The sequence below is a fragment of the Trifolium pratense genome, linkage group LG3 (genome assembly GCF_020283565.1).
Source record: "Trifolium pratense cultivar HEN17-A07 linkage group LG3, ARS_RC_1.1, whole genome shotgun sequence".
NCBI classification, from domain to species: Eukaryota; Viridiplantae; Streptophyta; class Magnoliopsida; order Fabales; family Fabaceae; genus Trifolium; species Trifolium pratense.
Window position 1 is genome coordinate 50,494,478 of NC_060061.1, and position 12,793 is coordinate 50,507,270.

Here is a 12,793-nt window from a genome sequence, read left to right on the forward strand (position 1 = left end):
ATAAAAATTGGGCTGGGTCAGACTAGTCCATATATAGGCTGGCCCACAAGACTAGGTCGGGTCAGCCCATTTGACAGTTCTAGTTAAAATAAAAATAGAATGTTTTTACTTAAATTTTTTATAGTTTTTACTAGTTTAAGGAAAGAATACTTGGACACAACTTCAAATAATAAACATTTGGGCGCACACACAATTTAAAGTAAAAAAAATAATAAAATATTATTAAATGATGTGATAATTTTTATTTTTTTTTAATTATGTTTGTTCTGAAATATTTATCATTTAGCTAATAAAAGAAAAAAATGATAAAGACATTGCATTATATATGCAAGAGTCTTGATTTAAACTCCAGACACTCTACTTATATTCAGTGAAATTTTTAGCTACTGACTAACGAAAAAACTATTTTTAAGAATATTTTATTTTAAGTTAATCTTTCTTTTTACCGGCTATTTTTTCGTTTAAGCTATTTTATTTTATTTTCACAACAATAAATTATATACGTGATATTACTTAAAATTACTTTCAGTAACCTATATCTATATATAAAGACAAAACATTATTTTGGTGTAGTTTTTTTTTTAAAACACCAAAATACCCTAAACATTTTTTTATTCAAACCCTAATAACTTTCAAAACCAACTACATTTTTCTTTAACTTCCAAAATCAACTACACTTCAACAAATTTCATAAATATATATATATAACTTAGCATAATAGAAAAAATGGATCACACGAACGGGCACGGAACGTGCATGTCTGGCCACTAGTATTTTTATAATGGAAATTAAGTTGGGTGAATTTCCCATAAAATTGATAGATTGTAGTAATCAAGAAGAGCCATTTTAATTCATGGCTTATTATGTAATGAACTCAACATGAATGATAATGGTTACTGTTTTATTCTAAAAAAACACAAACGAGATAACGACTTTATAATTAAAATGAATAATAACTTCACTTAGTATATCTTAATACTATTTTATACTAAATTAATAAAAGCTATTAGTAATGCTTAAGTATAACATTATTAAAAGCTAAGTCTCATTCATAGACTTGGAAGCAATTAAATTGAATGAAAACGACGCATGAAGAAAAGAATAATACACTGTATTTGCATCTTATAATACCGCCAAAATAAGCATCTTTCACTCTTTGCAGGCGGGAAAACGAAAACGAGAAAGCACTAATGAATGAATCATGCTTAATAGTATAATAATAATAATTATAAAGAGATAGACAAAACATAATAATTGTGTCACTATCTAGAATTTGGAATAAATGCTATTATTTTATTTCTACTAGTATTTTCTATAATATAAATGAATTTTTTTAGTACTTGAAACATAATTGAATTAATTAAAAAAAAAATGTCCTAATGAGTACAACTCAGTGGTAGGAATATTGCATGTAATATGTAGAGATTGAGTTCGAACTCTGGTACATATATATTAAATAAGTGAGAGTACCAGGGTTCGAACTCAATACATATAATAATTGCAGTCATGGTTCAATTTTTGAATTCTACATATGTTAAATCACCCTGTCTAATAATCACAAATTCCATAAAAACAATAGTAAAATTTAACAAATAACTATGCAAATCATATTTTAGATAAGATTTTTCTAAACGATTCGTCTTCGCAATATAACCTGGTTTTTCCATGACTCTATCTGGGTGAGGTTTGTTTGTGGGCTCGTGAATGGAAGAAGCATCTCAATGACATTGGAAAACGACCTTAATGTTTTTGGACTATCCCATTTTAGTTTCCTCTAAGGGGTTCTATTCCACTGTGGGGCTATACACCCCCCCACTTATATGACTCCATTATTATCCTTAATGTCTTAATCTATTTAGTGCTTCCAAATGACATAATTGTTTGTATATCTCACTGTTGAAAAAGAGTATTCAAAAATAGACAAAAGTCTGATGAAATTGTGACCGATGAATAATATTTGAATAATTTTTTATATTTTGGTCAAAAAAATAAATAATATTTTATATCAATTTCAAATTAATCATCTGACCGCAAACTTTACAAATGGTCCAGATATAAATTTATCTATAATTATAAATTTTTGTTGACTAGTATAATCATTAATTATATAAATATAAATGTCTTGACTATATATAAATTTCGACTCGGCAATAGTTCAATTTGAACAATCACACATTGAGTTCATATTGCATATATATGAGCAAATTATTATGGTATTATTTACCAATAACTTTTTTATCAACCTCAGATTAGTATTTTTTTGACTAAACCTCAGATTAGTACTTGTTTGTCGTGGATTATGAAAACAATAATTTTAATGTGGACATTGGTGAGGTATTGAGACTTATTGCATACTATGAAACGAATTCAAGATTACAGTTGAAGTTTTTGAATTTCGAGCTTAACTTACGGATTGTTGTAACTAAATTTTATAGCAAGAATAAAGATGATGATGCAAAAAAGAAAAAAGAAAAAAAGAAATAAAAGACCTTCATAATTTGATGAGTTATTAGGTTGATGATGCAAGGTATGCATCTGGACAATATATCTACACACATGTAGTGTGGTCTATTAATGTATCTATCACCTTCACCATACACTTGGCCCTTCAAATTTCTATCATGACCTATATTTTTGTAGAAACTGGTTAGGCTATATGAAAACATGAGAACAGATTCCTTGTCGTTTGTATGGTGTTTTTCATCCTTTCCAGTCCATTGGATTCGGATCAAATCTAAAGCTCTAAAGAGTGCCACATGTCTTTTTTAGGTTCTTTTATTGCTGTGGATATTTTTTTTTATACTGTTTTTTTTAAGGAATTTTTACACCGTTAATCAATCATAATCTATAGATTATTAAAAACATTTGACTCTACACGAAAACGTTTAGGTTCAATGACCATCTCCACACCTAGTCGATAACACAAGGAAAGTCAAGCGAGAAGAGTTTATTTTTCTTTTAACATTTGTGTTAGGATTCCAAAATAGTAGTTGCAAAGACTATTAATAATATAGTGGCCATTCTAACTATATGCTAAAACACTATAGAATAAAGTAGAATATAATTGCTAAGATATTATCTTTGTAAGTGACTTACCAATTGTATTTTTCCATTTGGAAATGATCTTTTCCTAAACATCAAATTTCCATTTGCATCAATCCAACAAGAAAATTGCTTAGTATTACAAACAGTTTCGCTACAAAAGAAATGCACAATAATATAATTGGGCATTCACCACATAGACATGTTTTCTGTCAAACACAAACATCATTTTCTTCCTTTTCTTTTCTATGGGAAAAAAGTTTAAGCGAGTTTGATTCCAAAAATTCATTAGGGTTAACAAAAGACTCAAGACTCAAAAAACACCTACAAAAGTACCTACATATTAATTGTCCACTAACAAGTAACAAGTCCTAAGACTGATAGCAGAAGTTGAACCTACGTTCTTGCGAGGTATGAATCAACTCCTTACGAACATCATTTCTCATTTTTTTTTTTATAAAAGGAATGCATTAGTATTCCTACATTTCGTAGTCAAGTCTTTTTGCATCTCCTTAATCTCGAAGTATATCTATATAACCACTATGTAATAATACTCTTGAAGAATAATATGAACTTATTTTATAATAAACTCATTCCATAATGTAACATGAATACAATCATGTAAGTCAAAATTTATAAAATCTGTAGTAGAAGAGATAAACCAACAATATAAGCTATTAAAACCATGAATTAGCTAGTACTCCAAACTTCAAATTGTTTTATGATGACAAAGCTTACAAGCAACAATAGTTGAAAACATACTCTGCCAATTTTTTGTCAAATATTTTTAGATTTTAACTAAGTATATAAATAAGAGTACTATATGGTTCAAAATAAGCTGTGAAACAAACACTAACATAAAAAAATACAAAAGTTAGAGAGGGGGCAAAAAGAAAACTGAAAAATAGGCAGAGAATAAGAAAGAACATTTCAATGCTTAGTTAGTAAAATAACTTGCATGCCTTCAGAACAAGGTTGTACTTGTAACACAAATACTAGTATATAGTTGGAGGATTTACTTAGAAGTGTGATTGAATTAAGAAGAAAACGTGAAAGGACTAAATAAATTAAGCAAATATTTACATAGAAGAACAAAGAAAAATCAATCTGAAGTTCAAAGACAGGTACTTTATATTGCTTCTGATTAGAGGAAGGAGCTGACCTCAGTTTTTCAAATCAGCACATGGTTTCATATGGCTCAAGAACATACTCTAATAGAATGGTTATATATATGGCTATTTAGATTCCTAATAATCTTTCAGTAAACTTTTGCCATGACTATAAGAATTTTGAAGGAGCTTGTAACTAAGATAAGAAAGTGATGAAAAAAGGAAGGCACAACTTTGTTTTTCATTATCAAGTAGAGAAGAAAATATTATAAGATTCACTGAGAAAAATCACATAGAGTGAGAATCTATAACCAATTAGAAATTAGAATTCTTTTCAATATAGTACTTATCAAACATGAGCATTACTGGGAATTGAAACAAAATACCAAGTCTTCTTGGAAAGAGAACACTTTTGACATCATAAGGTTTCATTGGCTCAAGGACATACTCTAAGTTATATCACTGATTCTCCAATAGAATGGTTACATATATGGCTATTTAGATTCCTAATAATTGCCTCAGCAATATATCTTCCTTCTTTCAGTAAACTTTTGCCATGACTATAAGATTTTTTTTGAAGTAGCTTGTAACTAAGATAAGAAAGTGATGAAAAAAAGGAAAGACAACTTTGTTTTTCTTTACCGAGTAGAGAAGAAGATATTATAAGATTCATTGCGAAAAATCACAGGGTGAGAATCTATAACCAATTAGAAATTTGAATTGTTTTCAATATACTTATCAAACATGAGCATTACTGATCAATTGAATTTCAACTTTACAGCACCATAGCAATGCATGCAAGTGGTCCACATCAAAATAACATCAACCTTGAGAAAACTCAGGTGAGATCTATGTATATTACTGATCAATTAAGTTTCAACTTCACAGTGCCATAATAATGCAAGTGATCAACATCAAAGCAAAATAATATAACAAACCTTGATTAACCACAACTTGTTTACAAAAGAAACTTGAAGAATCCACTAGAATGCTTATCCGGTAACCCAAATTTCACCTCATTTTAAAGCCATCTTTTCACATGAATATATAATTAGAAAATCATTGCTAAACTAATAGTCTGCAAAAGTAACAATGAAAGAAGATAATAAACAGGCATCAACATTGTTAACTTGCCATGGTGATATATTCATATAATAATTTAATTTTTTCTATTTCCGCAAGTACAAGTCAAAAAGATTATCTAATCCAACAACGGAAACTAAGCACAATAATGCAAGATAACATACTCATTTAGGAAAACAGCATTGGACGATCAACCCCCAAGGTCGCGGCCAAAACAAGTTAAAATATTCAGGACAATCAGACAAAGCCAAAAGCCGACCTTGATCTAAGTGAAAAACACAGTTCCCATAACGGAAGTTATTAAAACCAAAACTAGGGAAAGCATCATCAATAAATATAGTTAAGAAACTTCATAATAAGTCTCTGAAAGCCTCATAAAGAGTTACCAAGAAAAGAACATAATAAACAAGCATCAACATTGTTAAATTAAATCTAGTTAAGAAACTTCATAATAATACTAACTTACCATGGTGATGTTATGCATATATTCATTTAATATTTCAATTTATTTTATTTCTATAATACAAGTCAAAAAGACTATACAATCTAACAACAAAATCTAACCACAATAATGTAATATCACAATCACATTAGAAACCTTTCGGTGCAAGATAACATACTCAACTAGGAATGCAGCTTTTGACAATCCACTCCGGTGGTGGCCAGAACAATTTGAAATATTCGGGATGACGATACAAAGGGGAAAGCTGACGATGTCCTTGATCCAAGTGAAAAATACTCATTCCATACTCCATTTTCATATAAGAAAAGAAAAAAATATTATTCATAAAGATCACACAATTCCCTTTGGGAACACACAAATCCGAAGCAGAAGCAGAAAATGAACATCCATCTCCCAAGAACAAAACCCTATCCCTTAAATTCTTCAACTTCACCCACTTCCTCCCTTTATCATCAAGCATAAACACATCAATCCTTAAATTATCATGATCAATATCCACCAACAACAACTTACCCTCACTCTCCACTAAGTATTTCATGTCCCCACTATCAACCAAAGGTTCAGCCACTAACTGAACACTCGAGTCGTCCTCCTCCTCCTCCAGTCCAACGATAACTGTCCGACCAATTCTATTGACCGCATAAATCCTCTGTTTGAAAAGGCAAATGTCTGCAATGAACGTTGACACATCCGGGAACACGCTACAATGTCCGTCGCTACAACGAACAAGTATCAAACACTGATAACTTCTGATCATGCTGAGAACGAGAGGTTTACTACCATGGAAAGTAGTAGCAACAATGACCTTTTCAGGGTATATACAATCAGTGCGATATTGCGAATCTTCTTCGACTATGAACTCGCATCCCAAATTGAGAACAGAGAGTTTGTTGAAATCAAGCATGTAAGGAAAATGAAAAGCAAGAGAGTTAGTTTTGTGGATTGAGATGAGTGAGGATTGTGATAATTTGGCTTTACCAGATGAGTTTTGAGTAATCTTTATCAACCAAGGACGAATTAGGGTTTGATCTTGTTGTTGTGGTTTGATGAGGAAGATACTGCGTTTGGAGAGGTAGCGGAACGAAGTGTTTTTGTTGATGGAATCAATGGCGAATGGTAGTTTAGGGATTGGAAATTTGAAGGGTAAAATGTTGGTATGGTGAATTGGGATTGAAGAAGAGCGCCAATTGGAACAAATTGATCGGAAGCGAATGAGATCGATTTCATTGTCGATTCGTTCCGATATCAGAATAAGAATATCGGTAGGCAGTTGAGACCAGTCTGGTTCCACCGTCGCCATGGATGATGCAGCCGATTCTCTTGTTTTGTTCTTGGTTTCTATTTTTGAACAAGCCATTCTTGTTGGTTTCTATTTTGGGAACGATGAAATAGAAAACAGAAGTGACGAGCTAAAGAAGAAGAAGAAGAAGAAGAGTGTACAGCGAGGAACGATGGAGCCGGGGTAGATGACGATGGTGAAGAAGAAGATAACGATGATGATGATGAGGTTTTAGGGAGGTTGAAGGTAAAGAGCAAAGCAAGGTTTTTTTTTTTTTGACTTTTATCCAATTCTGTTGGAGTTTGTTTTTTCTTTGAATTTTATCCGATTATAAGAAATTTTTATGTATGATTATAAGTTTGTTAAACTAATTTATGATAAAATGGATTTTTTTTTTAATTTTATCCCATTAGATTTTTGTGATTATGTAAACAGCTTATGCAATTTTTATGTATTATTATATATTTTTTAAGGTAGTTTATGATAAAGTAACTTATAAAAATATAATTTTCACTAATATAAACTCATAAAATAGCATAAAACCCAATTTATATTGCATAACTTCAAAAATACTATGTTAATTCAAACATACTCTTAAATTTTATTTTAATAATAATCTTGTCGATTTTTTTTCTTGCCAAAATACCATATTTTTTCTAAAAATTTGTGTAACGTCCAACTTTCGCCAATGAAAAAAGTGGCGCCATTGAACCCACTTGTGCCCTTAATCATAAGGTAGATACTTGTGTCCCTCAAATCAATCATCCTATACACATCAATATGTAATTGGCATGAAAACAAAAGCATTGTTGGTGCTCCATATGCAATTCAACTCAACTCCCTTTCATGCCGAATTAAATTTGTGACACAAATAGTGTATAGTTGGAAGATTTACTTAGAATTGATGAACAAGTAACATGTAACAAAACAAAACGTGCAAGTACTAAATAAATGATTAATTAAATATATATTTACATATTTTATACGTCAGAATAGAGGAATTAGAATAGTGGCTATCATTGGTTGCACTTTGGAGGTGAACATTGTTGTCAATGAGTCATGTCCGGTTCAAGTTAGCATGTGTTTGGCGTCATAGTGGGTACACCAGAGTCATAGTGATTTATTCACTATGATGCCAAACACATGTTTAGTTACTTGTTGGAAGCTAATGTTATAAGGGTTGAGATCCCTCTGATAATTCAAGTTTAGTTTTTCCTTTGTTTCAGACTTAGGACCCTATTGTACCAACATGAGTGTTAAAGAAGTCCCACATCGATTGCAAAATGACTCGAATATGTGAGGACAATCCTCACCTTACAAACCGATTTGATAAAGACGAGTTAGATTTAATACTCAATTCTAAGTATGAGTAAAAAAGAGTCCTCAGAAAACTTCATGAAGATGAGGCACAATACATAAGATATCGATTTCAAACTAAAAGGAATCTCGAGTACAAGCCAAGGTGTAACTCATAAATTAGCCTACTTTGTATAATAAAGTGATTTTCTGCATCATTAGCTCTTTATTCATTGAGTAAAGTTTTGAAACATGGAAAATAACAATGCACGAACGATTTTGAAGTAGCTTCTAGCAAAGATATGAAATGTAATGACCGGACCGCCCAAGAAAAATATAGAATAAGCCCAAATTACATTAGATAATTTTTAGGTTATGATTTTTAGAATGTTATATTAGGATATCAATGCTATAAATAAAAGCATCGTAAAATGTAATAATCAAGCAAAATGAATGAAAAAAGTTAGTTTGTTATTTTAGTGTATTTTTTAGTACTATATTATGAAAAATTATCTAATGCAACTTGAGCCTATATTTATATTTTCTTTGCCTATATTGGGTCATTAAACAGTGATAATAATAAGATAGATAAGCGAGAACTGTAGTAATGTAACAATGACCAAAAGCCAGAAACCAATAAGAACAATTTTGAAAAACAAAAGTACAAGATCCCTTTCAAATAATGAAAAAAATGAAAGAAAAAAAAGGAACTACAGCTTTTGTTTTTCATTACCAAGTAGAGAAGAAAATATTATAATATTGATTGAAAAAAATCACATAAATAAAGGGTAGCATCAATAACCAATTAGAACTTAGAACTCTTTTCAAAATTTCAATTTTTCTCTCGATTTGTGTCGCCCCTGTATAAAGTAACAAGACTTTCTGTTAGAAACTAAATAAAAGATTTCGGGTTCGTTTGGATTAATTTATTTTTGAGCTTATGAAAAAGCTGAAAAATAAATTAATCCAAACATGCCCTTAAATCGTAACAAACAATGCCAGGGAAAAATTTAAACTAAGTAAATTGATAAATTAGATTTCTAACTCTAAAACTAAGAATTGCGCATTAAGTAGTGCAGACATGATTTATGCATGTAGATTTTGAAATCTTTTAATTAGTAATCTTTAAATGCAAGATAACATACTCTTCTTTCCAGTTTTCCGCATGCAGCTTTTGACAATCCACTTTGGAGGTGGCCAGAACAAGTTGTGATACTCTGGATATTCACTCAAAAGAGAAAGCAGACCTTGATCCAAGTCAAAAACACACATGCCACATATCTTGTTTTTCTTGAAGAAGACATTGTCCATAAAGATGACACAATTCCCTTTGGAAACAGACAAATCCGAAGTAGAGGCAGAAAACGAACATCCATTTCCCACGAACAAAATCCTATCCCCCAAACTCGTTAATTGCACCATTTTCTTATTCTCATCAAGCCTCAATATAAGAATCCATAAAGAATTCTCGAAATACTCGTAAATAATGGCCACTAGCAACAGCTCACCCTCACTCTCTATTAGGAAACCTGAGCGTTCTCCACTAAAGACCTCATGTGACATGTCCAACTGTAAATGTCTCATATCCCTTTCCTTCGACAGTGCAAATATTCCCATCGAAAACACAGAAGTCTCTGATGGACTGGAACCACTTGTCGGGGATCTCTGTCCAACGCCCATCCTTGCAGTGCAATCTTACCAGATGGCCGTTATCGAGTAAGATGGCGAGAACGAGAGGTGTAAGTGTAAGAGCAATGACCTTTTTAGGGTACACGTAGTCATAGCGCAAGCTTTCGTCAAGGATGAAATCAGTTCCTAAATGGCGGACAAATAATTTGTTCAAGTCGAGCTCGAAAGGATAAGGGGAAGGACATTGAAATGGGAAGAGTGAGGATTCATATAGTTTGTTTTTTCCAGATGAATTTTTGGTAACTCTAATCAACCAAGGACGATGAACTAGGGTTTGATCTTGTTGTTGTTGTTGTGGCTTGATGAGGAAGATACTGCGTTTGGTGAGGTAACGGAATGGAATTTTGGTGTTGTTGATAATATTAGAAAATTGAAAGTTGGTGTCATGGAAGATCATGGAATCATAGGAAGTAGAGTGATTGTCGTCGGAATTAACATATTTAAGGAGTGGAAATTTGAAGGGTAAAATGTTGCTATGGTGATGTGGGGTGGAAGAAGAGCGCCATGTGGAACAAATTGATCGGAAGTGAATGAGATCGATTTCGTTGTCGAGTCGTTCCGATATTAGATTTAGAAGATCATTTGGCAGTTCAGACCAGTCTACCTCGGCCGCCATGTCTGCTCCTGCTGCTGTTTCAGCTGACTCTCTTTCATCTTATTTGTGAGTAATAAAGAGCTAAAAAAAACCTTGAAAAAGAGAAAAATATGCTAGACGGTTGAAAAATTACTATCATTAAGGATAATCTAACTCAATATATGCAAGACAGTTTCAATTTTATTTTATTTTGTACTCTAATATTTTTTTTTGAGGTATATTTTTGTACCCTAATATTAATTCTTAAAACACCACTATCATTAATCATTACTCCTTCCTTCCGTCCCAAAACTTTAGTCACGAAGATTAAGAAATAATAAGTAAAGTCATTTTTACCCTTACTTTCATAAGAGTACAAATGGTAAAGTATCACTAAATATGCATTGGTTCATTAAATGGACTAAAGTTTTGGGACAAAACTAAAAAGATAAAAAGATCGACTAAAGATTTGGGACGGAGGGAGTAATATATGCTACAAAATTATCACTTTAAAACAATACACCATTTAAATGCGAGTCTTTAAGTTCATGCACTACAAAATTAGTTTATCAGCTATCCGCTATTTTTTAGCGAACAGAGTCTAACAGGTTTCGAATTTTGCATAAAAAATTGAGTGTTGGATTTCTGAAGGCTAAAGACCTAAGATTCATTTCTCGAAAGCAACATTGAAGACTATACTTCATCCTTATACATTTCTTAACTCATTTGCATTTTTTGTACTTATTTTGTGTAGCTAAACTTTTTTTTTTTGTTTTGGAAAAGCCAAAGAAAGATTTATTAAATAAAAGAGGCATAAGACATGCCAAATAGAAACATTACAAAGTACTGTCAACTTGGGATAAACAGAATTACATTTGAAAACTACGTCCAAGTGCCACTAGTTAAACACTTAAGCTACCCAAGGCTCATCAGGTGCACCCATGTCAGCAAAACAATGGATCAAAATTAGTCTCCCACTACAACAATAATTCCAGTTTTAAACATCAGATAAAGCTGCAGAAAAAATACCAAACTGCAATCCTTAGCCGCTTTGCAGAGAACACCCAAGAGTTCAAACAAACAGAATTTACCAAACCTCAAACATGTCATGGCATTCAGCACCTTTTAATTTAACTATGAGCTAACATGAGAGCTACCAAAGGGAAAACTTTGGACAATAAGGAGAAAGCCGAAAAGCTAAAACACCAATCCGACACTAACTGGACAAGGAGTTTGGGATGCTACCGAGATAACCCCGAATCACAAACAAAATTCCCCAAGAACTCTATTAAGATTACTAATCTTCAAACTAACCGACCACTGCTGTAGATCAGAAGCCCCCTGCTACACCAGGAAATTGATATAGCAGAAGCCAAACACACATCACAGGGAAACGCATCCAGAATTGTCCACCGAAAGTCCGCTACTCACATTATATTCCTAAACAACCTAGACATGCTCTGAGATTCAAAAACCAGCTACTCACATTATATTCCATCTTCCTAAACTTTTAGATTAGGTTAGTAGACGAACCTCTTTAGAGCTACTTGAACTATGTGATGAACGATCAACAATATTGAATCTTATCTAAAAGTCCAGAACAAACAACAATATTGGATCTTACATAAAGATTTGTCAATGATGTTACATGTTTCGGATGCAATAGCAAAGGGAAAAGAGAAAACTAATTTCTTTCTGATGTCTAATACTCCTATGTCCCTAGCTAGCTTTATGGCACATTCCCCTACTCCATTTTCCTTTAATTCTCTCTCTAAATCAACATTTGGAGGCTTTTACTAGGAAAATCTCTAGATGATAGACTAATCCAAGATTAGTTATTATGGCTATATAAATCCTAACTCTGAAGCTAATATAACACCTCTCTATATAACCTAATATCCTGGAACATTGGTTGAAAACTGATAAATGAAACTAATTTTGCACATGAGGATGTTCAACCTTATTATCTCTTCACATTATTTTTATTTTTTATCAATGAATTATTTAAGCAGCTTATCCATAATCAAAAAGATAAATGAATTCTCAGAACCTGATTCATACAAGATAGATAGGAGGGGAACTAATCAAGTGTAACAGCTGTAACTACTAACTGCTGTAACAAAATGTAATCAATAGGCAGAAAAGAGGAAGTTGGAGGTTGTCTAGACAGTTAGTCAAAATTGGAAGAGTTCAAGGCATTTTTTGAGGTCGCTTCTAACTAATAATAACATAACAATGAACAAAAGCCAGAAACAAAA

The 12,793-nt window shown here is 32.0% G+C and overlaps 1 protein-coding gene across 1 annotated transcript; it reads right to left on the bottom strand.

Moving 5' to 3' along the window:
* Window positions 1–5,635: 5,635 nt before the first annotated feature.
* On the bottom strand, window positions 5,636–10,577 carry LOC123915317. Its single transcript, XM_045966452.1, has 3 exons — window positions 9,925–10,577; window positions 9,418–9,860; window positions 5,636–6,978 (listed from the first exon to the last, which is right to left on the bottom strand). The coding sequence occupies exons 1-3, from the start codon at window positions 10,575–10,577 to the stop codon at window positions 5,855–5,857; spliced, it is 2,220 nt and encodes a 739-aa protein (XP_045822408.1). The 3' UTR covers window positions 5,636–5,854.
* Window positions 10,578–12,793: the final 2,216 nt, after the last annotated feature.